This window comes from Convolutriloba macropyga, unplaced genomic scaffold (genome assembly GCF_964194025.1).
Source record: "Convolutriloba macropyga unplaced genomic scaffold, txConMacr16.3 SCAFFOLD_988, whole genome shotgun sequence".
In the NCBI taxonomy this organism is placed as follows: domain Eukaryota; kingdom Metazoa; phylum Xenacoelomorpha; order Acoela; family Convolutidae; genus Convolutriloba; species Convolutriloba macropyga.
Genome location: NW_027449732.1, coordinates 35,073 through 62,209, shown reverse-complemented (window position 1 = coordinate 62,209; position 27,137 = coordinate 35,073). Strand labels below are relative to the sequence as shown.

General features: G+C 33.9%; 1 protein-coding gene across 3 annotated transcripts; it reads right to left on the bottom strand.

The window, feature by feature from the left end:
• LOC142355281 (uncharacterized) lies at positions 1 to 27,137 on the bottom strand. Of its 3 annotated transcripts, none has more exons than XM_075407486.1 (4): positions 26,928 to 27,137; positions 24,058 to 24,484; positions 22,909 to 23,137; positions 1 to 130 (listed from the first exon to the last, which is right to left on the bottom strand). In XM_075407486.1, the coding sequence occupies exons 2-4, from the start codon at positions 24,070 to 24,072 to the stop codon at positions 84 to 86; spliced, it is 291 nt and encodes a 96-aa protein (XP_075263601.1). In that variant the 5' UTR covers positions 24,073 to 24,484; positions 26,928 to 27,137; the 3' UTR covers positions 1 to 83. The 3 variants fall into 3 exon arrangements, with proteins under 3 accessions (XP_075263601.1, XP_075263600.1, XP_075263602.1); XM_075407485.1 differs by having other exon boundaries at positions 26,982 to 27,137; XM_075407487.1 differs by having other exon boundaries at positions 26,993 to 27,137.

The window sequence follows — 27,137 nt, the reverse complement described above, 5'->3', positions numbered from 1 at the left end:
CTTGTCTCGAAGAGTTTTAATGCAATATTTGTTGGTTGTTTAGAAGGATATATCTTCTAAATACACTGAAGTAAGTTGTAATTTTACTGCCAAGGGATTAGACAGATTGCATGATCATACCACGTATCACCTGAAACAATATTGAAATTAACATTTATCGAAAAGTAGGACAAAAATGATTTTTATGTATATGTTATAATTTCAATTTCTTGAATCGAATAGTTTTCATGCAATATTTGTTGGTTTTTTTCGAAGGATATATCTTATGAAGTGAGTTGTAATTTTACTGCCAAGGGATTCGACAGATTGCATGATCATACCATATAAACATATATATATATATATATATATATATATATATATATATATATATATATATATATATATATATATATATATATATATATATATATATATATATATCCCCGTTTCTAACTCCAAGCCAGATCTCAGAATTGGGCACGTCTAATTTTTCCGACCCCTCTTGAGGGGGAGGAATTATATACTCAACTGGGTTTTTTTTGTTCAGTCAATTTTGGCCGATCGATATATTCATCGTAGAGAGTTGAGACTGGTATCATTAGAAAGCCTGTCCAGCGTGGAATATGGAATTAAAGTGATTTTTTTGATTTTCGTTTTTGACAGGGAGATATCGAGGTTTAAACTTTCGAGAAAATAGATTGAAACCCGTTGATTTCATTCACCTTTTTTTGGAATTTTTGACTAAAATTTCGCCAATTTTGATAAAAATTTAACAAAATTTTTCATGAAAATGACGTTGATTTTACGTTTAAAGACAAAACACATTGTCAGCTATTTTCGTTGAAATTTTTGTCACAAATTCTGGCTAAAAAATTCACAAAACTCAGACTTTTTCACAGCACGAAATAAGCTTCTTCAGTCCACTCTGATTCAATTTGAAGAAAGTGCACATCCAAACACCACTCACACAATCTTCAGAGACTGAAAAATGGGCTAATTCCACTTCAACTGCCGTTGAGAGTGCTCTGTAAAGAAAAATTTGCCGTTTCTTGCTAACTTTATTCGTTGATTATCAAAAACGCAGCATTTACTTTGATTATTTAACAAACAAAATATCTAAATCAATGACATTCCAAAAAACAAAAAAAATTCCTAATGGACAATCAACATTAGCAGGACTAGTTCTCTACCAATCTTGGACCATTACAATCCAAAAATAATTTGGATTTGTCATCAGTCGGTTTTAAATAAAAAAATTCGATCATTTTTATAATAATTAAAAAATAGAACATTTCAAATCAAAGCTCACTAGTGATAGGTCGTATTGGCTTCCTCCTTAGCTTAAAATTAATTTATCTAGTTGATTGCTTGAAAGCTTATGGTCGTTTTGACTTTTAATATATTTGATTTTTAATTAAAAAATGGCTTATTGATATTTGCCTCCATTTTTCTCTTACTTTGGTCAACTTATAGCTTAGTGTCAGCAATCAAAGAGTGCTCCTTCTTTCTGCTGAATTCAATTTTAGTCTTTATTGCGGTTTTACGCCTTAAGTTATGGTGTTCTGGCTTTGATACTACTAGATTTCACATTTTTTAAAAACTTTTATGTATTTGCCCATATTTCATACTTTCTAATTTTGTCAAACTATCACGTTATTGTCAGTTCATATATCACATTTTTCGCGTTAAAAATAACGCAAAATTGATAATATTTAAATCCTTAAAGATATAGATTGTGGTTGTTTACCGCTTCGACAATACTTTCTCGAAGAATTTAATTGAATTTTTTAATTTTGTCTTTAACTGTCGTTTTTACTTTGTCTTTTTAGTCGTATTCAATTTCCTGTACAATGACCCGGTTTGATTGCCTTTTCCTGGAAGAGCAGATGAGCCAATGTTCTCATGTTAGAAGATATATAATGGCTTTTATGACTTTGAAAACAATTGTTTTCACCAATGAAAAAAAATTTCAACTGCGCAATTTCGTTCCTTTGTTTGTCTGTTTGTTACCTGGTCTCGTTAATTAAAGGTTAAAGATGACATTGTTTTTGTCAGGGGAAGGTGTCAAATGTTATTGGTGTCGCGAAATTTAATGTTTTTGAGGAATTAGTTATGACTTTACTGGCTTCCACACGGGTTTTTTCACAAAAAATTACATGAATTTTTGATTTTTGTCATATTTGACGTTCTTTTTGTAGACGTAAAACATATTCTGGATCATTGCAGGTCTCAAGGGTTTCCTCTGGAAGAATGGACGAAATTATTCAACTTTTTCATTTTGTAATTAATGGCTTTCATGTCGTTGGAAATAAATTTTTTTTCGAATAAAACAAGTTTTAAATAATTTTGCGTTTTTTTCTTTTTTGTCTAATTGTTGCTTATTTTCATTAATGAGCCTCCATATTTCTCTTAATTTAGTCAACTTGTAGCTTAGTGTCAGCAATCAAAGAGTGTTCCATCTTTCTACTGAAATCAAATTCCCTCTTTATTGCGGTTTAACGCTGTAAGTTATGGTGTTCTGGCTTTGATACTACTAGATTTCACAATTTTTTTAATTTTTAGGTTTTTGCCCATTTTTTGTGTTATCTAGTTTTGTCAAGTTATTACGTTATTGGCAGTTCTTATATCACATTATATGCGTTCAAACAACGTAAAATTGATAATACTTAAAGCTTTAAAGATATAGATTGTGGATCTTTACCGCTTTGGCGATACTTTCTCGAAGAATTTAATTGAATTTTATACTTTTGTCTTTTACTGTCGTTTTTACTTTGTCTTTTTAGTCGTATTTAATTTCCTGTACAATGACCCGGTTTGATTGGTATTTTATGGCAAATTAGATGAATCGATTTTCTGATAAGAGTAGATAACTGATGGCTTTCATGACTTTGAAAACCATTGTTTTCCAAAAAAAAACATTAACTTCGCTTTTTTGTTCGTTTTATTGTCTGTATGTTACCTGGTCTCGTTAATTAAAAAACTTAAAAATGACAAAATTTTTTTTGTCAGGGGAAGACGTCAAAAGGGATTGATGTCACAATATTTAATGTTTTTACAGAATTCGTTATGACTTTACTGGCTTTTGACTTGGATTTTCTACAAAAAAAAGTAAATTAATTTTTGGATTTTCTACAAAAAAAAGTAAATTAATTTTTGATTTTTGTTACACTTGAAGTTCTTTTTGTAGACATAAGACAAATTCTGGATAATTGCAGGTCTAAAGGATTTCCTTTGGAAGAATGGCCGAACCTATTCAAATATTTCATTTTGTAATTAATGGCTTTCATGTCTTTGGAAATAAATTTTTTTCGAAAAAATAGTGTTACATAATCTTGCCTTTTCTTTTTTGTCTAATTGTTACCGAATTTCTTTAATGAGAAGCCAAATAATATATTTCAAGGGAAAGTGTCAAAAGGAATTGGTGTCACAAAACCTAATGTTTTTAAAGAATTTGTTATGAATTTACTGGCTTCCACACGGGTTTTTCGCAAAAAAAACTGAATGAACTTTTGATTTTTGTGTTATATTTGACGTCGTCCTTTTTGTAGACATAAGACAAATTCCGGATAATTGCAGGTCTAAATGGTTTCCTTTGGAAGAATGGACGAACATACTCAAATTTTTCATTTTGTAATTAATGGCTTTCATGTCTTTGGAAATAATTTTTTTTCGAAAAAAAACAAGTATTAGATAATTTTTATTTTTTTTCCTTTTTTGTGTAATTATTACCTAGCTTCCTTAATGAGCAGCCACATAATACATTATTGGTTTTCGACTAAGATGCAATCGAACATGTTTTGAGGGCCAAAAAATGACCTTACGGATTCGACAGCGTTTTCTGGCAAGTTTTAATTGATTTTTTTGTCGTCTTTTTGTTGGTTATTTAACCGCATCAAAAATTGAATCAGAACATGTCTTAATTAAAAACAAATAAAAGATAGAAGCATTGGCAATTGCAAACCTCTGGGATATTTTAGTTGATTCCTTATAGTTTTCTTTACTTTGAAATTATTTGTTTTTTTTTAACTTCAAAAAGTTTCTGTTCTTTTTCTAACTTTAAAGTTTCTGTTCTTTTTGTCTAATTGTTACCAAGCCTTAATATGAACTGGTGAATGACTATTATTTTCTGGTGAATTACAATTTATTTTGTTTAGTTTCAGATTTATCTGACGTTATTTTGACTTTGTTATTAAGTTTTGTTTTTTAAAATGGATATAAAATTTTTGATGTAATTAATGTTTGTTTTTGTTTGATTTTGCCGTTCGTCTTCGCTCACTTTCTTAATATCGGCTTTTCTCATCAATCTAAAGCTTCCTTATTTACTTCACTGAGCTATTTGCTTTGGAGGCTATCTTTTTGTTCATACACCAGTTTCTTTGAAAGATGTTTGAATTTTTGTGTTTTTCTATCTGTTCCTCATTTGGTAGACAATTATTCCAAAATTGTGGATGAGCGGGGTTGGAACCTTATTTGCAATCGTACATTACCGAGCCGCCTTGTTGGAAGTCTAATGTCAGTACTTATTCAGAGCTATGATCTTGCCACATTTTACCTTTATCAGTCTCAATGCAAGTCAGAGCCATACCGTGCCATTCTAAATCAAGACTTGGCAAAGCCTTGACAGGTTTGAAATACGTCAAAAATAGCCGAAAAAAGTCAAAATTGCCTGAGAAAGGTCCAAAATAGCCGAAAAGCGGATGAAAACGGCCCAAAATACCAAAATAGTACCAGCTCCCGTGAAGTGCTCATTTGATATGTACCCAGCATCATTTTATGGCATCCACGGAAAGCGGCCAAAAAGGAGTTGCGAAAAACGCAAGATGTTATTGCAGCTAGCTAGTTTCCTTTAAATCCAACTTTTCTTTTTTTCTTTTGCGCTTTCTAAGCCTCAACAGCTGAAATGAATTTGAAATAACAAAGGATTTCAAAAAAAATTTCTACATGAAATGAAAGAAAACGTAAGAGAAAAAAATATAATTTTCCACTGGAACTTGTAACATACCTACAGGAAAATGAGGGTCAATTGATTCATTGACGAGTAACGCCCAATATCGTGAACAAGAGCTAAACGATGTAGAACGTTATTCTTCAAAAGATATTATTATAATTCAAAAATTACCATTAGTTTATGGCGATAAAACCAGGGAGGTTGAGGGCTCTTTCAACGTGTTCTTGGATGTTGAGGTAGAAAATAACTTAAAGGTCTGTTATCCACTGGGTATTGTAAAATACACGCTATTTGTCAAATTCGTCTCTTTTGATTTCGAAAACAGAACATGTCGTTGGAAATATTTTTGAAATATTACTAGAAAAGGTTAATGGAAACGCAAGCTCCAAACCGGCGGCGCTAACACAACGTCACATAGAATTAGTTGACTACTGAAAGGATCTTAGCGTTGCCTAGCCAAACCTGATGGTAGTGTTAGGAAACATATTCATGTCGATATGAAAGACGTGGATGCAGTTTCTGAAAACAAGAATTCAATACTCTTGCGGAAACATAAAACCAACAAAAAGGGGTCCACCGCTTGACTGTGCAGGTATTTGGAGAGGCTTTATGACAAACTCTACATGTCGAAGAGATAGTAAAAAAAATTGTGGGACAACACCCGCAGATGCCTCAAGCAACCATATCAACCAATTAAATAACGTGCTGCAAGTCAACATGGCTCTGAAACAACTGAATATAGCAAGAAAATCCCATCAATACAATCAAAACGTGCGTACTCAGATTAAAAATTGGTCATGGGCGGCTAATGAAAATAGCTGATAAAACTGTCGAAAAAGTTCAATGAAATCAGATAATTCATTTCTTATTCTAATCTTGCGTACAACAAGAAGATTAAATGAATCACTTGAAAGAACTTTTTTTTTCTAAACCTGCAGTCTATGAGAAAGCATCATGACCAAATGAGTACCTTTATTAGGACTTTGTCTCAAGAACCAAATACAAGCGCTGAAGCGTCTCGAAAATTGCCATCTAGCGCTGCAGTTCTTTTTGCGGATGATACTGATATTTCCCTCTAGTGCAAAATTGAGAACTCTTTTACAGTGAAAGCGATTGTTGATCCAAAAAGTGCAATTTTTATCTTTTTTAGGGAGAAATCCAAAACCTGTAAAATCCCTCTTGAGTGAAAACTTTTTTGGTCTTGTTGACTACTTTTCATATCCAAGGCAACAAACTCTCAACGGCATCTGTTAGAAGGTTGCAAGAGAACAACCTAATGTAAATTGTGCATAAGATAAGCTTGACATAGCTTGACAAGAAGCTCTACTTGTTCAACGTATACTTGGCTAGAGAAATGAAGCCTTGAGGAACAAGAAAGAACGTAAGAACGGGTTATAAGAGATGCCCAAGTTCGAGAGCTTAAGACCAGTTGGTGTAATTGGGTAGCACACTTGGCTTGCAAGTAAGAGATGCTGGTTCGAATCCAGTACTGGTCCATTTTCACAGTAGTTGCACCTGAATAGACCCCCTAACAGCATCATATGAATTTGATATGCAGCATTTTGGCAAAATTCCATGGAGTCATGTATCATACGCGTAAATTATTCTCTGCCTCAAACTGGCTTAGTTTCTATAAAGACTATGTTATTGAAAACAAAATCTTTGTGTTTGGGACGTGCTCAAAACTCTAATTATAAAGCATTGAAGCAATGCGGCAATACAATTTTAGATTCATATATTTTCACCTCAAGTTTAAACTTGACGGGGACATTTTGGAAACTGCCGACATTTTATTGGTACAAAACTTGTTCATTTTTTAAACGTCTCGGGAAAGCATAAAACAGATGTACAAACTTTTTTAATTTTTTAGCTGTACAAAAAAAACAAATATAAGAAAACAAAAACTTCAAAGAATAGATTAATACCGTTCCTGCTTCGCAAAGCACGTTTCATGAAAAACAGTCGAAGAACCAAATCACTCAAAACAATCGCCAAGAACGAAATTATAGTTATCAGATTTTTTGCTGTATGCTTAAATGACAAAAAAGCTGTAATTGATGATTTCTTTGTAACGATATTATTGATTAAACCTTTATTGTTTTTTTCGCCAAATTTTTAACTATCTCTCAATCGATTTCGAAAAAAATTGAACAACACGTATGAAGTCTAGCTCTACAAGAATCGTTTTGAGAAATACGGCATGGTTTGAATAACATTATATATGATCCTAGTAGTTTTACCGGGAATAGTCAACCCGAGAAAGTTAAAGGTATGATAGAAGGTGGGAAACCTTGCTAGCCTATAACTATAAACTGAAGATTTAATCACAAACTCACTTTGAGAATGGGAAGTTTCTTTTCAACACTCCGAAAGTTTGAACAATTTCTCTTACTTACGTTGTTCAATGAAAAAAACTCATGAAAAAAACTTTCCGCTATAAACGTTCCGCTTCAATCAAGAAGAGTAAAGCTTTGATTCAATAACTAAGTACTCTTGTGAGTTTGAACGTCGCCTACGGACACACATTTATACACATACAAAAGCACTTCCTCACATACAAGAAAAATACGGATATTTGCACAAACATAAACATAAATACACACAAGCAGACGCCATGCGCACATACCACTGCACGAACATTCCCCCAGATACACACATACATGCACACACGCACACAACACACAAACATACGCACACAAACACACACAAACACACACTCATATACACGCTTTAAGTAGAAAACATTTAGTTATATTATTGTGCATATATATTCAGATAAACATAACTTTCAAATGAGAAACAAATATTGGTAAATTTCGAGGACATATTTTTGTAAAAATCGATTGTTTTTAACTAGTAGCTTGAGGACCAAAATATTTTTTTTTGGTTAGATATAATAATTTTGTTTGCTGGAAATTGCAATTCAATATGTTTTAAGACAAGTACTATTTAATTGATATAATTGTTTTGCAGGATGATTAAAGTTTGTGATTTTTTTTATTGAGATCAATAGAATTAACGGTTTTGATCAAAGAACCAGCTATATGATCCTGAATTTTGCTGTTTTTCTTTGAATCGAGGTCAAATAATATTGGTTCCCATAAGTAATTTTGATTGGAAACCAGTAAATTTTTTAAGTCTCAAACAGTTGATATTTTTTCCCAAAAAAGTACTTTTTACCGTCAGTTTGTGAAAAATAGGTTATTAGAATGTGTATGCACTTTATTGAGCTATGATATTTCTTTACCATCTCGTTTGTGCTCAAATTATTAGAAAGTTTTTCTGTTGTAGACAAAAATTTTTTTTTAAGAAATCAACCATTTTTTTCAAAGCTATTTCACAGAGACTCTTCGACTAAGATATCATCAGCTCAATCTTAAGTTTATTTTGAATGAGTTTTAAGTTTTAAACAAAACATTGTTACAAAATTATGATAACTTATTGTACAAAGTACCAAAAAACATATTTTTTTTGAAAATGAGCAATAAACCATTTTTTTTTCAATGCTATTTCACAGAGGTTCTTCGACTAAGATATCATCAGCTCAATCTTAAGTTTATTTTGAATGAGTTTTAAGTTTTAAACAAAACATTGTTAAAAAATTATGATAACATATTGTACAAAGCTCCAAAAAACATATTTTTTTTTTGAAAATGAACATTTTTTGAAGCTGATATGAATGGATTAATGCTACATCAGAAAATATTTTCTCATGATCGATTGAAACACTGCAATTTGTCCAAAAACTGCGTTAATTCCGGAGAAAAATGCAAAATGCAGCAGGAATGGATGAAAATCTTTCTGAAAAGAGGAAAATTAATTGTTCATTCCAAAGGGCCTGTAAATTGTGAGCAAAATTACAACACGCGTAAATGACACCAAATATTTTTTGATGAAACACTTGAGCTGTAATTTTTCTCACTTCGGTGTCACGTTTTTAGTCTATCATTTCCAAACTACGCCACATCTCCAAACAATTTTGATTGGGACACATCGATATTAATCTTGTCAATTTATCTCGAAAATCCATATGAACATTTTCATCGTTGGTCAAGCCTCCCTGGTCAAATTAAGATTCAATTTATGTCATAATTAAGTACTGTTCCCAACAATTCCATTCCTGTGGCATAAAAAAATCAACATTTATAGATTCTCGAAAGTTTTTATCATGCAGAGTGAATACCTAACAATTTCATTTTCTTCATTTAGAGCTGTACAGATAACGGAGAATCTTTTTTTTGTGAAAGCGATTTACAAAATCAAATAGATGAATATTTCGTACAATAGATCAGAAATTGTTCGAACTTTTATTCAGTAACTTATTTTTCGAGCTTTTATTCAGTAACTTTCAACAAATTCCTAAACACAAAATGCATTGAGAGCAGATTTACTTAAACTGTTATCTAATTGTCACATGTGCTACATTATGGTGCTAAATTAATGCCAAAAACTATCGCGCTAAAGTGGTGATTTAGAGTTTAATGAAGACAGTAAAAGCATCATTGAAGACGACTTATCCCTTTAAGAATGGCGAATGGTTTGAATTAACAAGATAAATTTGATAAAATTGTGAACAATTTCGAAAAAAATTAATATATGCATATAACACTTGACTTCTGTTGTCTCAAAAAATTTTGATTTTATTTAAAAACCATATCAAAAATAGAAAAATAAGGAACCTTTCTCTAAGGGTTATAGCCAAATTACTTGCAGCCAAATATTTTTTTGTTTATTTTTCTTATTTCTGGCGTTAAAATTTATGAAAAATGGTCAGAACCTAATTTGAAAATTGGATTTTGCTAACCATCTGAAAATTCAAAGGCGTCTATAATAATAAGATTTTAGTTTAAAAGTGAGGGCTTTTCATTATTCGAATATGGTTGTTTTGCATTAGAAAAACTTGTGATGAAGTTATGGAAAACATCTTTCAGACATTTCTCCTGATTAATCAGTTATTTAGACATATCAAATTTTCAGTTTGTCGCATTCAACGTTTAATGTTTATTTTAAGGGTCAGCACTCAGTTTTTAAGATACTGGAGATAAATTTTAGTCGAAAAAAATTTGAAAGAGGAACTTCAATAGCTTCCACTAGGTGTAATTTTGCACTGCAGACCGTTCTTTGAAAGGCACGAAGAAATTGTTTTCAGCAGACTTAACTTCCTATTTGAAATGAAATAAGGAGCAAGTTTCGATTAAAAAAATTTTGAATTTTTATAGGCTAATAAAGTTTAAAATCATTTAATTTTGTGGTTCAGAGAGCACAATAATCAATGAAATCGAAAATATGCAATTTGACAAAATATTTTCCTTTTTAAACAATGATATCTCTGTGGCTCTCTGCTGGAATAGGCTTGATGTCCCATTCCCTACATTGAAAGCCTCAAATGGTATTTAGAGCTACAAAGGCATCCCAATATTCAATCGGTATTTATTTTTAATTAGAAATTCTCACTTCAATTTCAGCTAGCAGCACAAATATGGCGACGCACTACAGGTATCGAAACCCACAACTATTGCTATTGACTCAAACACTGCTGACTTAAAATAGTTTTGCATTTTCGTTTCAAATTATGAAAGCAATTTCTTTAGATATTAATTGAAAATTTTCAATTACGTATTCCGCGTACGTATGGTTTCGATTTCCGCGTACGTATGGTTTATACTTATATAAACTTAAGTGCTTACGGTTTCCGACACAAAATATTAGGTATTACCAGGCCAGCTCTTAGCTTGTGAATTCAAAGATTAAGAAAATCTCTTTTGCACATTTATGCTTCCCATGCTCAGAAATTTGGGAGTGGCTTACAGCAAGTAAATTTCACAGTATATTTTTTACTTGCATTAAGATGGGGTGCCGATTTATTTAAATTCGAAGACACGCTCTCTTTTGCATATTGATATCCCCCTTTCCCTAAAGCCACCAATTTCCTGTCATTTTAAAATAATTGGGCTACAGAATTGAAATAGGACTGGTTTTTGAAATTGTTACGCACTGATTTTTTATAGTGTTCCTCGTGGTGTTATTGAGGTTTTTATCAGAAGTAATAAACTTGAATAATTGGCATTTTACAAGGACTTATTTTGGTGTTTCACAGCGCGATTTTTAGTGGATATAATTTGAATAAAATTAGCTAGTAATAGCCTTTTATTGAGCGGTTCAGATGCGTGATATATCCACTAGTTTGCCTTGCATTTTAGTGTTAAGTTAGTTGCTATTTCTTCTGTAACTTGGTTTATCAAACTTGGAGGTTTTTCAAGAGAATTTCCAGTTCAATCTTTAATTATTTTAGCAAGAATTGTTTAATAATTTTAACAAGAAGTTTCTCAAGTTTTATCAAGTTTAAGTGTAACTGATTGTCAGGCTGGCTCTCCGGTGTCCTGCTGATAGTGGGTTCCGCAGGACTGTGTCTTCAGTTGTATTGGTCCTTCGCAAATATTTACTGATTTACAAGTTGGGCAATTTCCGGCTTTTGTACGTCTCTTGGTGTTTGTTCAGTACATATACAATTCCGTATTAGCACCTACTTCATCAGAATAATTACTTCACCAAGTACATAATCTCTTATGAAGTTATTTACTGATTATGTGAATTTATCATCAAGAAACTCAAAAAAGTAAATTTTGAGGCTTTTAGGCACTTGAAGTGTTTGCTAGTAAAACTGTCAATCTGCGGTTGTTTTTCATAAACATAAATAAATTAGGGGTTACAGGCCTAGATGGAAATACTGGCTATATATGGCCTTGAAACTAACTGCATATGAACTAAATTATAGCACTTATTTATGGATATTTAAAGGAAAATCATCACGTAACTATAAGGAACGAAATAGGGGCGTGACACTACCCGACTTTATGAAAATTTTCCATGAAAATTTTGAGAATGAACTGGGTTTTTACAATTTTTTCTATAAAACATATAATCTGCACAAGTATAAGGATATACACATATTTTTAAGTTTAAGTTAGAACAAGGTTAAAAAAAAGAGGGTTAAGACACAATTAAGGGTTTTGAAGGAACAGTAAGGATTTCAAAATGCGCTAATGTTGAGGAAATAGTGAGAATAGAAGGTAGAGTTAGGGTTTAGAGAACACATTAAGATTAGCACTGAAATTTATCATGGTTATTTCACTGAATAATAGCTCTAAACTTTGAAAACAGTTCTTTGTGGTTAACAGCTCTGGTTAATTTCTAGGGTTGGAGTACTGATTTGTTGGTTTAAATTACGTATGATTAGAACTTAATGAATGAAGGGATACTGAATCATTTAAAGGGTTAATACTTGTTGAACTATTTAAGACTTTCATGAACTTAAAGAATACTTTCATCTCGGGGTTGAGCTTGATGGCCCAGTTCATCGTCTGTGTTGAATCGGTCCATGGTGTTGAGTGACAGGGTAGAAGTTGCAGGCATGGAATTTCGCCGTTGTAGCTTGAGGGTTCCAAGTTCTTCTGGGGAAATGACTGTTGGCGGTTGCTTGAGTTGTTTGGCTAGAGTTGTGACTACATCTGCTTTCAGATGTTTGGGTACGGAAACTACTGGTTTTAGCGGTACATTGATTCCGTTAAGCTTCATGAAATTTGGTACCATTCGTCTTACAAATCTACTTTATGGTGTAAGAACATGAAGAGAATATGTAGGGCTAGATTTCCGATAAAACAATGATTGTTAACGAGAGAGAAAGTTTGATCGGAACGTAAGATTCAAGTTTGTCAATTAGTGCTGGTTAATATGACTTCATTTCGGTGGTAATTGGCTTTGCTATAGCATCTAGTGACTCTGTTGATAACTTTCTAATCGAGTAAATAAATTCGGTTTTAACTTTCTTCAATAAATCGAGGTTTGCTTCAGTACTGGAATCATATTTCGGAAGGTCGTTTATGTTAGGTACTGAGTCAATTAAGTGTGCAAGTGGACCTCGTAATTTTACATTAATTCTCGTTGCTGGAAGGTACTGACAACTTTGTAAATCAGCTCGAATTTTAATGTGGTCACTGAACATTGTATGTCACCATTTTAATGTGATTAAACAGATGTTACAACCTTTATGAGGAACATTGATGTGTCGGCCATTTTCATCCGTACTAATCTCACTAAGGGTATAATCACTTGAAGCTGATGTTAGAAGCCAAATTCCGTATCCAAGGTTCTGTGCTCGTTCTGGGTTGGGTAACACAACCTTCTCTGTATCACATACTTTCAATGCTGAGATTGTGTGGTGAAACTTGAGGGTTGCTAGACACGAGGAGAATCCAAGGTGAGTTTCCATTGTCTCATGACAGATTGGGTATCGTGGCGATCCAAGACAGTTGTCATACTGAGCTTTCGTCAGTACTGTAGTTTCCATCTGTCCTTCTGAGATTGCTAAGTATTCTCCCTCTATTACATATCTTAAGGCGTCGATGGAGTCCTTCTGAGGCATAGGGATTACTATTGCACGATAAACTTCAAACACTGTCTGGCTAGAGGCTAGGGGAATGGCTAGTGTCAGTAAAAGTCCATCTTCAACTGTCGAAACCTCTTTTACTAATTTCGCATCGTAGTACGAAAGTATATCAGTCATGGGTATTGCCAAAGTTAGACGATCTGGGGCGTTCTATTGGCTATCATGGACTGCATCAAGGATCCTTATCAAAGATTTACGAGGTACTAAAGAGATTGGAAGACGTTTGTCAAGTAATGTAGGAATGGCATTTATAACATTAATTCGAAAGGAATATAAGGCTGCTCTATAACTTTTGATATCTGCATAAAGAGTAAGAAGTAATGATGCTGCTGTGTCAAAGTTAAAGTTCAATTGTTGTTGTGATAATTGTATTTCCATACAGGAGGCTAGTGCATTCAGATTATGATCTGTAATTGCAAACTGTTCCTCTACTAGTTTCCAGTTTCTGTTCTGGTTTTCTTGCATTTCGTTTTGAACTTTGTAAACTTTTGCAAGTTCGTCAGCAACTAGAAAAAATTTCTCGTCGGTTTGTGCTCCGATTTCCATGACATAGTCGTTGAGGCTATTGAAACTGTTAGCTAAGCGATCGATATTTTCAGCGTTTTGAGACGTTCTCTGACAAGATCCGAAAATTCCTGTGATTCCACCGCATCCTCCGCTGCTCATTGCTATTCCTGGACCGAGAAGTCCAATTCCAGCGACTGCGGCTGCGATTGCAAGCGGGGCGGCTCGTTTTTGTCGATTGTGAGGGTCTTCTTTGACTCTTGTAAGGAGTTGTTCAGTCTCGTTGCGTAATTTAAGGACTTCAATTTCGGCTTCTATTGTTTCATTGAGTATCTTTGTGTAAAGCCAATCAACATTGAAGGCGTCTGTTTGATTCCGATATGTAGTGCTGTATGTCAGGTTGCAAAACTCTGATTGCCTGATCCACTTTTTGGAGAGTTTATTAAGTAGAGTCTCTACTTGTTGTCTGATCGTGAAATTATAACGAGGAAACGGTACTAAAAATTCCACGTTAACGAACTTTTCGGTAATTAGGATCTTTCCTTCCTTATGGAAGATGATTCTTTTATCCAGAGCTGCTTCTGTGTTAATCAGATTCTCAAAAGTGGGGCCGAAGAGTACGAGATTCAATAGAAATGTAAGTAACATTTTCGTGTTTCAATAATACCAACTATGTTTCAGGACAATCTTCTACTGATGTGGCTCTTCTGAGTGCTTCAACTGGTTCTCTGTGGTCTTCCGGTGTTTATTTGTTCATTTGTTTACTGTACTCAGGCTTCTAGTTCTGGTTTTCTCAATATGGCACTTGTTTATGTGATGTTTGTTCATTTCAGGGGTACTTTATTTTGTGAGCATGTGTGTTGATGTGTATGTTTATTGATATTACAAATAAATATGGTGTTTAAACATGTTGAAGTGTGGTTATTTGCTTGACTGATGAATGTGTGATGATGGGGATAGTGGTTGGGGGGGTCGAACTATGCAGTCTTTACATGTTTTTCCGAGTTTTTCAGATTATTTTGCCCACAATATTGCACCATGTGCTTTAATATCACGGTTTCTTCGCTAATTATTGGGATGTTGCACAAATGGGACCAGGTTTGTCGGAAGGAACGCTGTTCACTGGTCGAGACTGATCCATCCGAAATGTAATATGACAGCGGTAGATAATGTAGTTATTGACAGTGGGAGTGGTGGTGGGACTGAGTGGTGGATTATTATTATATTAGTATTCTTTTTATTATTATCATTAGTATCTGGATTGTTGGGAGTGTGGGCAAATCGAAGGAGGAGGAGGAGGGAAGTGGGAAGATCAGAGGAGGCTGTCGAAGAAGATTCAGTGTGACTTATTATTTATTTTTATTTTATTTAACTATATTAATAGTTGTAATATTTTGTAATATTAATATTAATATAACTGTGTAAGGACTATTGGGACTGACTTTAATATTGTAGTTTTAGATGTAATATTGACTGGTGCTACTAATATACTTCGTACATGGTGCTAGTAATATGGTAGTAATTAATATAGCAAGACTTGTTTTGTGGGGGGGGGGGTTTGAGGATATAAGTAGGGGACAAAAGGAAGAATTAGAGAGGCGTAGTAAATAAGTGAATGCTAGTGAACGATGTAATTGTGTGTTCAGGGCGTTGTTGTGTGTTTTGCGGCATGTGTTATTAACTATTAGCGGTCATTATAGCATGGTATTTAAACGTCCTTGGCATTTACTGCATAATTTGTTCTATTTGTGTGTTTTCATTCCTGTGATTGTTCATTTTTGACTTAACACTTTAGTTTTCTGCTTGCTTAATAACTAGTTTGACTCAATTTTTAAACTTTCAGATATTTATTGTAAATCATGGATGTTGCCCAGTATGAGGATTGTCTGACTTTCTTGCGAAGCAAGTCGTTGTCTCAGTCTGAATGGATGTATCCATCATTTGTTCGAACATCTGAGGAGCGACGAGCTTATCGAGACAAAGCGGAGCATATGGTACTGGGAACAAAGAATGTGGGGACTTCAGAGTTGGCTGTAAATCGGGAGGTGTTGATGTATAAGGTGGAAGTGAAGGTGGGCAGCGAGATGCAAGTTCAGGAAAAGGAAATTCCAACTCAGCAGATGGTGTCTCAGGAGTTGGCTTCGCTTCATGTCGGGTTCAGTGCTTCTGCAAAGCACATTACTCGTGTGAGGTCACATGTCGATCGCCTGAAAGCTGCTGGGTTCTTCTTTCCACGTTCAATGGGGGGATTGCAAGCCGCTGTTGAAAGGTAATTGCATATGCTTATAATACTTATTTATAATTTTATTTGGTTTTCTTTAGTTTGTTACATGTATTAGTAGTTGTGAAGTGGTGTATGCTTATTGTTTAGAGCTAGTAAGTCGTGAATGTGTGCCATGTTTCGTGAAGAAGATGCACGGCAAAGAGGTGCAGTGCACTTTTTTCCGTGCAAATCTTCGTGCAAACTTGTGTGCAGAATTGGGGTACGAGTTTTACAATGACATTTATGCTGAGTATGTGGACATAGTGTCATTTAAAACTCCAAAGTTGCTTAGTGCGGCTGGTGTGAGGGCCGAAGTTGGTGGTCTGTGTGCTCTCAGTGCTCTGTACTACACTTTAACTGGTCGGAAGTCAGGTATTTGTTGTGTTTTGTTGCAATTTTCAGTAAGTTTATTACTGTAATTCACATTTGTTCGGTGTGTTACAGACAAGAAGGTTCCCAAGCGTAATGTTCGCGCTCCACCCTTGGCTATTGTGGCCAGGATGCGTTCGCCCGGGTTCTCTGAACTTGTAAAGGACCAGTTAGGATACTTTGTGTCGGAGTATGAGATTGCTGAGAGTGAAGATAATGGGTCGTTGGCCGAGTTCTGGGTAAAGTTTCCTGTTTATACTTGGTAATCCTGGTACTTGCATTTGTAGGTAGATATTATCTGAGGTTTTGCTATTTAGTTTGTCGGTATGGCTTATTTCCTCGGATGCAACGTCAACATCTATTGGCAGTATACTGAGGAAATGGGGGGCGGCTGGGTGTGTTACAGGCATTCGATCAATGCTAAAGCCACCGCTCCTGCTGTACTGATCCAGTGCATCGGGAAATTCATCGAAAATGAGTATCGGTACCATTGTGAGCCAATCTTAGACTTTCCAAAGTGAGTATTTAACTGTTTTTGTAAAGATCTATCGTGTTTTTCATATAATTTTGAGGCTTTTTGTTCATTTTAATGACATTTAAACAGGTTGGACGATGCTGAGCGGTACGTGACTCGTTCTAATAGAACAAATGGTCAGTCCGGTTACTGTACTAGTGGTGGTGGTACCGTAGCTGAGGATAGCGCCGATGAGAATTGACTAGTGTCGGTGCAATTATATTCATCATATAGTTTAATTTCATCTATAGGTGAGTTTTTACTTATTATTTGTCAACTGTAGCTTTGATAATTGGTTTTGACTGTTGGTACTAGCAGCTGTGAAGTGTGTGAGCATGTGGTATTATTTTAATTACAGTGTGTGACTTTATAATGACATATTTATGAAAGCGAAATTCTGGTGACAACGAATTTTTTGATTTTTGAGCATTAACTTTAATTTACTTGTAAATTATTGATCATGGACTGGTTCTAATGGTTCTAGATGCTTATTCTGGTTGTTAGCAGCACTTGTGTGTAATTTGAACTGGTTTAGAAGAGTAATTGGTACTAATTTTCACATGTAATTTTTTCGTAATTTTGGCCATTTTTTCGCATCAGGGCTGGTGTTGCATATATGTGAATTTTTCAATTTTTATTGAATTTTGGGCAAATTTTTTGGCTTAACCCACTCAGTAGACATTGGTGGGGAATAACTATGCTATAAATTCAGGTTTTTCGGCACTTTTTGGTCAACTTTTTCACTAATGTATGAAAAACCAAAAAATGCGAAAAATTGAGGGCTCCAGTGTCACTCAATTTTAAAATTGCTCCAATTGGGCTCAAAATTGGTAGGTCGCTTCAGGGGCTCAAAAATTGCTGCAGCGCAAAAGTTTGGCGCAATTTGAGCATTTTTCGCAAAGATATGATTGTTTTTGTGATCTGAACCTGGCTATTTTTGAATCATGAAATTTCGGTCTGAATAAGTCGTCACTGTTCATACATTATCGGTATTGAATGGTTAAAATGGTACTGTCTGTGCTTGGTACTAATGTATATTAGTGAATTATAGGGTTTGAAGCTATTTATCGGGTCAGAACATTGATTTTTGCGTCCAAAATGCTAATTTTCAGGCATGATTTTTCCACTAATTGAGCTTCGTCGAGACATGTGTCAGTCTGGTGATTCTCTAGTGGCCTAAATCAGGTGCTAACTGTTAGTACTGACATCTGTGGCTATCAGGGGTAGCATTTTGGTAGCATCTTCTAATTTTCGTTTTTTACTGGGAGTTATGGAGGTTTAAACTTTTGAGAAAACAGAGTGAGTTCCGTTGATTTTATTCACATTTTCCGGATTTTTCGGCAAACTTTGACCTATCTTTCGCCAATTTGGCTAAACTTTGTTAATAAAGTTTACAAAAGTGTTAAAAAAATTATTTTCAAAGACCAAAATTATTCTCGTCTTTTTTATTTAATTTCTTGTCATAAATTCTGGCTATATGTTTCAAAATTTTGACTTCTTCATCAAAAACAGCACGAAACAAGATTCCTTAGTCCACTTTGACCAAATTTGCAAGAAATACACACCCAAACACCACTAACACAATCTTTGTAGACTCAAAATCGGGCCATTCCTACTTCAACTTCCGTTGCGAGTGCTCCGTAATTAAAACTTTGCCGTTTTTTACAAATTTTACTCGTTGATTATAAAAAGCGCAGTATTCATTTTTGATTTTTACCTAACAAAATATCGATAACTATGAAAATCCAAAAAGTGTTCTTAATGGGCGAAGAGCATTAGCAGGGCTAAATTTGTGTCAAACTTGGACGGTTACAATCCAAAAATAATTCGGATTGTAATCAGTCGGTCTTTTTTTATTAAAAAATGTCGATCTTTTTTATATTAATTAGATAAGAGAACATTTCAATTCAAAGTTCATTAGTGATAGATCCAATTAGCTTCCTAATTAGCTCCAAATTCGTGTATGAAGTTTATTACTTGAAAGGTTATGGTTGTTTTGACTTTAAAAATAATTGATTTTTAAATAAAAAATGGCCTATAGAAATTTGCTTCCATTTTTCTCCTAATTTTGTCATTTTTTAGCTTAGTGCGAGCAATGAAGGAAAGTTTTTTCTTTCTTATGATTTCAAATCTAGTCTTTGCTGCGGTTTTCCATCCTAAGTTAAATTTTTCTGTCTTTGATTCTACCAGAATTCACCTTTTTAAAATTTTAAGTTACTGGTCCATTTTTCACTTTTTCGAACTTTGTCCATTATCTTGTTAATGACAGTTCAAATATCAATTTTTTGACGTTCAAAATATAGCACAATTGATAATATTAAAATCCCTAAAGATGTAGATTATGGTTTTAACGGCTACGGCTTCGCCTTTACTTTCTCGAAGCATTCAATTGAATATTTTAATTTTGTCTCTAACTGTCGTTTTTACTTAGTCATTTTTAGTTGAATGAAATTTCCTGTACAATGACCCATTTTCGTTGGTTTTTCATGGAAGAGTAGATGAGCCGATATTTTGATATTAGTAGATAGCTGATGGCTTTCATGAATTTGAAATGTTTTCCAAAGTAAAAAAAACACGTTTTAACTTCGCAATTTTGTTCCTTTTATTGCTTTTCTGTTATCTAGTCTCGTTAATTACAAACCAGATATGACCTTATTGCCATTATTGTTGTAAAGGAAAGCTGTTGAAAGTGATTGGTGTCACAATATCTAATGTTTTTAAAGAATTCGTTATGTCTTTCGACACGGGTTCCGAATAAAAAAAGTAAAATAATTTTTGTTTTTTGTCATATTTGACTTTCTTTCCGTAGACGTAAGACAAAAAAGCAATCAAACATATTTTGAGGCCCAAAGTAAGGCTTTACGGCTTCAAAAGCTTTTTTCTGGCACATTTTAATTGATTTTTTTCGTGGTCAATTGTTGTTTTTGTAACCGCTGAAAAAAATGAATACCGACAGTTCTTAATTCCGTTCTATAGAGGCATTGGAACTTGTAAACGTACGGGATATTTTATTTCTTTTGTAATGGTTTTTCCTGACTTTGAAACTAATTGTTTTGAAAAAAAATTTAGCGAAATTTTCTATTTCAGTGTATTTTATTTTTATTGTCTAATTCTTACCAAGCCTTATCATGGTCTGGTCCCATATCTTTTCTAGTGAATCAATAGTTTTTTTGCATAGTCTCAGTTTTAAGTGACGCCATGTTGACTTTGCTATCAAGTTTTGTTCTAAAAACGGACAAAAAAATTTTGATGTAATTAATGTTGTTGTTGTTTGATTTTGCCGTTCGTCTTGACTCGCTTTCTTAATATTGGCCTTTCTCATCAATGAAATGCAACATTTTTTTCCACTGAGTTATTTGCGTTGGCGCCAATCTTTTAGCTCATAAACCAATTTTTTTTGAAAATTGCTTGAATTTTTGAGTTATTCTATCTGTTCCTAATTTGGTCGACAATTATGTCAAATTTGTGGATGAGCAGGGTCGGAACTTAAAGCTTGTCTACTTGTTACCTAGTCTCAATAGTGAGAAGTCACAATTTAAATTATGGTGGGGAATGGAAGATGAAATCAAACGTATTTTGAGGGCCGAAGTACGGCTTTACGGCCTCCGAAGCGTTTTCTGGCACATTTTATTGGATTTTTTGTTGTCAATTGTTCTTTTTGTAACCGCATTAAAAATGAATACCGACAGTTTTTATTTCCCTTCTTTAAGGGTATTGGAACTTGTAAAACTATGGGATTTTTTATTTCATTTCGAATTGTTTTTCCTTACTCTGAAACTAATTGTTTTGAAAAAAAAATAAGCGAAACTTTCTACTTCAGTGTTTTTTTTTATTTTTCATTGTCTAATACTTACCAAGCTCTATCATGGACTGATCCCATATATTTTCTGGTGAATCAATAGTTATTTTGCATAGTTTCAGTTTTAAGTGACGCTATTTTGACTTTGTTATCAAGTTTTGTTTTTTAAAACGGACATAAAATTTTTGATTTAATTAATGATGTTGTTGTTTGATTTTGCTGTTCGTCTTGACTCGCTTTCTCAATTTTGGCCTTTCTCATCAATCTAATGCAACAGAATTTTCTCCACTGAGTTATTTTTTTTGGCGCCAATCTTTTCGCTCATACGCAATTTTTTTTTGAAAATTAATTGAACTTTTGAGTTTTTCTATCTGTTCCTAATTTGGTAGACAATTATGTCAAAATTGTGAATGAGCAGGATCGGAAATTTAAATTTGTCTACTTGCTACCTAGTCTCATTAGTGAGAAGTCACAAATTAAATTATGGGTTTGCATAGAAGATGCAATCAAACATATTTTGAGGGCCAAGGTATGGCTTTACGGCTTCAAAAGCCTTTTCTGGCACATTTTAATTGATTTTGTTCGCTGTCAATTGTTCTTTTTGTAATCGCATAAAAAAATGAATACGAGAGTTCATAATTCCGTTCGAGAGAAGCATGGGAACTTGTAAACGTATGGGATATTTTATTTCATTTCTAATGGTTTTCCCTTACTTTGAAAATAATTGTTTTGAAAAAAATTAAGCGCAATTTTCTACTTCAGTATTTTTTTTATTTTTATTGTCTAATTCTTACCAAGCCTTATCAGGGACTGGCCCATATCTTTTCTGGTGAATCAATAGTTTTTTTTGCATAGTTTCAGTTTTGAGTGACGCTATTTTGACTTCGTTATCAAGTTTTGTTTTTTAAAACGGACATAAAGTTTTTGATGTAATTAATGTTGTTGTTGTTGTTTGATTTTGCTGTTCGTCTTGACTCGCTTTCTCAATATTGGCCTTTCTCATCAATCTGACGCAACGTTTTTTTCTCCATTGAGTTATTTGCTTTGGCGCCAATCTTTTCGCTCTTACACCAATTTTTTTTGAAATTTACCTGATTTTTTGAGTTTTTCTATCTGTTCCTAATTTGGTAGACAATTACGCCAAAATTGTGGATGAGCAGGGTCGGAACCTTATTTGCGATCGCACATAACCGAGCCTCCTTCTTGCATTTGTGCTTTCTACGTCAACGGTTTTTAGATCTTAAAATATTTTTTGACACTTCAAAAAAGAATGCTTCTCTTTGATTTCTCAGCTGGGTTTTCGGTGCATTCGTTTAGGGGATTCGACAATAGTTCGGATAATATTTGATGGGATGTAAGTGGTCAGGATTGTAAATATATTTCATTGCGGTAATGTTTCGACATCAGCGTTCTTGGATGCTTTCACCTCATCGATTTTAGTTCTGCTGGTGTGTATCTACAACTTCATCAATTTCTTCCGACAATTAGTTGAGATTTATCTAGGACGGCTTAAATGCTATTTGAATTTGATCACGTCCAAATTGATGTTGAAATAAACGATGAGCAGTATTCAGATCCCCAAACAGTAACTTTGATTTTGGTTATATTTCCTTATTTTTCACATACCTTTACCTTGTGCAGTTTGATAGCTTTGTCAGGGAAGAACATTGTTTTTCCTGCACATATGAAAAAATGCTCTTAAAAACTACAGAAGAGAACACACCTTACTGGCTTCCGTGTCATATTTTTTTCAAGATCTGTCCTGGCTGTCATTTTGTAACTCATAACTGCAAGAGTGGGGAAAACGAAAACCGGGAAAATAAACCCCTATTGAAAACAGATCACAGAGCCAAAAACAAACTTGACCCCAATTGGCACATTTAAAAAAGGGGTTTGTTTTAGATGATAGGTCCAAACCTGTTCATGTAATTTTTATTCAATTTCATTGTTCTTGGATACATCTCAGGAACGCACATGCCATTCAAAAGTGCTTTATTTTGACCATTTTGAAAGAGCTTAAGTATGGTCATAGGTCTTTGTGGATCTTTGTGTGTCTCTAAGGAGTAAATGTTTTGTGTCTTACTTGAGGCATCGTCTAATTTGTACTGTGACGACTCGCAACTCATAGCATTCATTGCAATCTCAATGATGCCAACAATATCAGTGGAATTGATCAGTTGAGCTCCGTGCAACTGGCAGAAGAGAGCAGCAGCCGAACTGTTTACCATTTGACTACTTGCGAAGAATTTCGTCTTGCACAAATGCAGAGCAGGACCATGGGGAAATGGGCAAAGGTCATATTGTGTGTCATCCTGTAAAAAAATCAACATCAATCTTCACATACCTTAATTTTGTGCTACGAGACTTTTAGATAAACTTTTTGCCAGTGTGTTCTCATATTGCAGACTCTTTTTATCTGAAGATATGAGTGTTTTCAAATACAAAAACATTAAGCTTTAAACAAGTGCCCACAAAAATTAAATATGAATAAAATTCCCAAAAACCTTAACTATGGAAAAGAACTCGCGTAAACCTAATAAATTTAAAAAGAACTTCCCTTATCTAGATCTAGACCATGCTCGAACCAAAAAATGTTATGAACAGCAACTTGTTAGACGTTTTTTATCACCTCGAATTTTTCTTGCCCACAATTTTTTCACTTTGGGCATATGCTCGACCCTAAAATTTAAGGTGGAGTTTTGTTCAATTCAGATTTTGTCATGTCACACTGTACATATGCTCGACCAAAAATTTTAAGCTGGACGCTTGCTCGGCCAGAGCTGAGCTCTGGGCTTTTCACCGACTAAAATATTTTAGGATTAAAAAATACGTCGAACAGACGCCATATAATAAGCTAAGGAAACGCATTTTCATGTGTCTCTTTTGACGAGATCAAATCTATTGTGAAATCATAGGCCTAGCAAAAGTCTTTTCATAAAAAAAGGCTACTGTAGGCCTAATGCTGTTCCGCTGCGGTTAATTAGGAACCATAATTCTTATTATTTATTGTTATTCATGAGTATACTTTTTTGCCGGAACAATTTTTAGTGCTCACTATCACTGATGAGGTACATGTAGTCAGGAAGAATGAATGCACTTTTATCATTTGCACTTCTGAAGAATCATTAATTTATCACAAACTTGCATTATCTTTCAAAAACTTCATAAATCGCAATTTGGACGCGATATTTTCATTATGTCCAACGGAAAAAAGGTCATTTCAATTAGTTACCTGTTTATATTCCATCAAGTAACGTGGGAATATAGTCCAGCTGTGATAACTGCTTTCTCCCAAAAGTTGCGAGAATTCTTATGACATTTGGCAGTTTTCCAGCTGTTTTGTAATTTGGACTGCTATGCTGTTTAGTCTTGATTGTTGCTGTTTCGGTATGTGCAGCCGCAAACAATAATTGTTGTTTTTTGCAAATTCGAAAGCAGACTTTCTGCTCGACCCATGAAAAAACCAAACTCAACTTAAGCGGCCTATGAACGCACAAAGCTTGGCCCAAAAGGTCATATAACTTTTGCTCCACTCACGAAAATTTGAAACATTTCACGTCCAAAACATCAAGAATAGAGGTCATTTTGGTCTCGTGCACTCTCAACAGGTTAAATTATCAGATCACGGGCTGCACTGGCGGTGGTAGTTTGAAGTTGTTCTAGATTTCCAAAAAAGCAAGACAACTACTGAGTTATAATCCAAAGCACTGAAATTACTAAGGAGTCGAGAATCCTCCCGACAAACCTTTTTTGCAGCAAAATCAAACTATGACAGTTAACAAAACACAAAATCCGATATCCCAAAACCATTGAGATATTTCTTTTTGCAAAATTTTTCTTAAAAATAAAAAAGCAATACTTTATGTAATACTTGGCAACCTGGGTCCTTACAATGAGTACACAGAACAACAAACTCAAAAAGATTCTTTTATAGACATTACGATATGGATAAAAACCGAAAAATTTAGCAGTAATCAGAATTTATTGGAAAAATATTGGCATCAAAGTATTTATGAGTCTATTTTTTCATGAGTCTATTTTTTGGGAATTTATTGGGAAAATATTGGTATCAAAGTAAGAAGAAACACAAAACTACCAAAATAAACTCTTTAATCACAGCACAACGTAAGACTTTAGAAATCATAAAGCAACCGTTAGCGGATCTTTTAGCTGAAACGGGACAAAAAGGACATCAAATGTAGCCATTGTACAAAAATATACCAAAATTTGTTCAAAATGATACGTTTGTAAATGATGGAAATTGGAGGTCAATAAATTGATTGAAATTGAAAAGAAGGCCAATAAGAACATTTTCTGTGATTAAGCTGCAAAAGCAGAGAAGAACCCACAAAAAAGGCAAGACTAGAAAATTCACTAACATTTTTTGATAGGAAATGTTTTAAAATCATAGAAACCACCACTATGAACCTACATCATTATTTGTATTCTTTTATGTCGCAATATCATTCGATAACGATTTTCCATAATTACCCAAACTTTACTATTTTTATAAGTTATTATTATTTGTTTCAACGTTTTACAAACCGCAGGCTAAAAACAGAATCCATTATTTCAATTTTTAATTTCTCATTAGCCACCAATGACTGATTTGATGATTAATGAAATTGACCCGCTGATAAATGGAAAAAATATGACCTGAAAACAAATAGTGCCAAAGTCATAAAAACAACTTTAGAACTCAAAATATTAGTTAATGCCTGATTAGCAAAAAAAATGAAATCTATTATTATTGAACTTAAGTTAGGGTTAAAAAGAACAAAGAAAGGCGCCGTATTTGATGCAATTTTCATTTGATTTTTGGTAGTAAACAGCCATCAAGTAGTTGATTTTTTATGAATGTAAATTTGATACATTTAGATAACAAGATGGATAAATAATGTACGCAAAAGATGATCATTTGTTGCAAAAAATGAAACAACAATGTTAAAGAACGGCAGTGCAGTTCTCTGCACGTAGATGGTTTGAGTTAGCGCTCATTGTTTTGTGATGCTGTGGTGTCAAGTTCAGTTATACAGCCTACTCTAAAAAAAAATTCTGTGATACTGAGAGAAACAAAATGTAGATAGCCAGTGAATTGCCAGACAAGAGCCTCGAAATGGACAGCTGAGATTCTCCGTTGAAAAAGCCAATAATTTTGGAGAGAAATTGTTACTTAAAAATATTTTATTTCAAATTTTAGTTTTTTTTTCAGGTCATGTTTCAAACACCAATGTTTTTCAAGAAATATTGATCCACACTACTAGCTAGTTTAGATGGTGTCTATTGATGTTCAGTTAGAGTTCTGGCAATCTTAATTTAAGAATGCAGAAAGCTTTACTTTAAAATTTACTTCAGAAAACATGAAGACATATGCACTGATCTTAAGAAATTTAGGACCCTAATGCATTTTAATTTTTTTCTTCAAACATTAAAAAACCGCCATCATATCCATCATAGCATCATGCTATTGCTTCGAGGCTAATATGAACAAATCATGCAAAAAGGGAGAAAAAACTTGAAGGAAAATGAGATGTCCAATATCTGTCCATCTCGAAGAAAGAAGACTGCATAACAAACAGCGTCAATATTTGAAAACAAGGAAATCATTGCTCAACTATCAGCTATATAAATAGGGGTAGATTGGCTGGTGGTGTAGGGGTTGGGTAAGTGGGCGCGGTGTTGTGTTGTTGAGAGCGGGGGGGGAGGTTTAGTGGTTGGTTGGGTGAATAGGCAGGGGGATCGGCAGGTGGCGAGGGGAGGGTAGTGGTAGGCTGGATGAGTGGTTCGGATTGAGATAGGAACGAGGTACTTACATAGGATCAAGAAAATTTGATACAAAGTGGCTTTCAAATTGCAATGTTCAGAATTAGAAGTGAAAATACGAAAAGAACGGAGTCAAGTACAAACTTGGTTCAGTTAAAAAATACTGATGTTTGTTAAAGAAAATGCACACGGTATTCCTGTTTATTCGGGTGGGTGTAGTGAAGTTGGGGTTTCTACAGTTTAGTCCGGTAGAAGGACTGATATGAAAAGAATATTTTGCAAAATAACGTTTCTCTCTTGAATAGAACTCGTGTTTGCTAAATGCTTGATATTACTAACTAAGGTACTGTTAATATCCAATATTCGGAGACGGAGAGGATAGAATAGTCTAACCGAACTCTAACTTTTTCCGTCTGCAAGATGTTATTTGTAAAACTAAATTAACTTCAATCCAAAATAATAGTTTTTATGGTTAAATCGGTCATTTAGTTGCCATCCTTGATTTCCAATTTGAATTTTTTTTAAAAAAACTGAAGATGGAAAACCCAT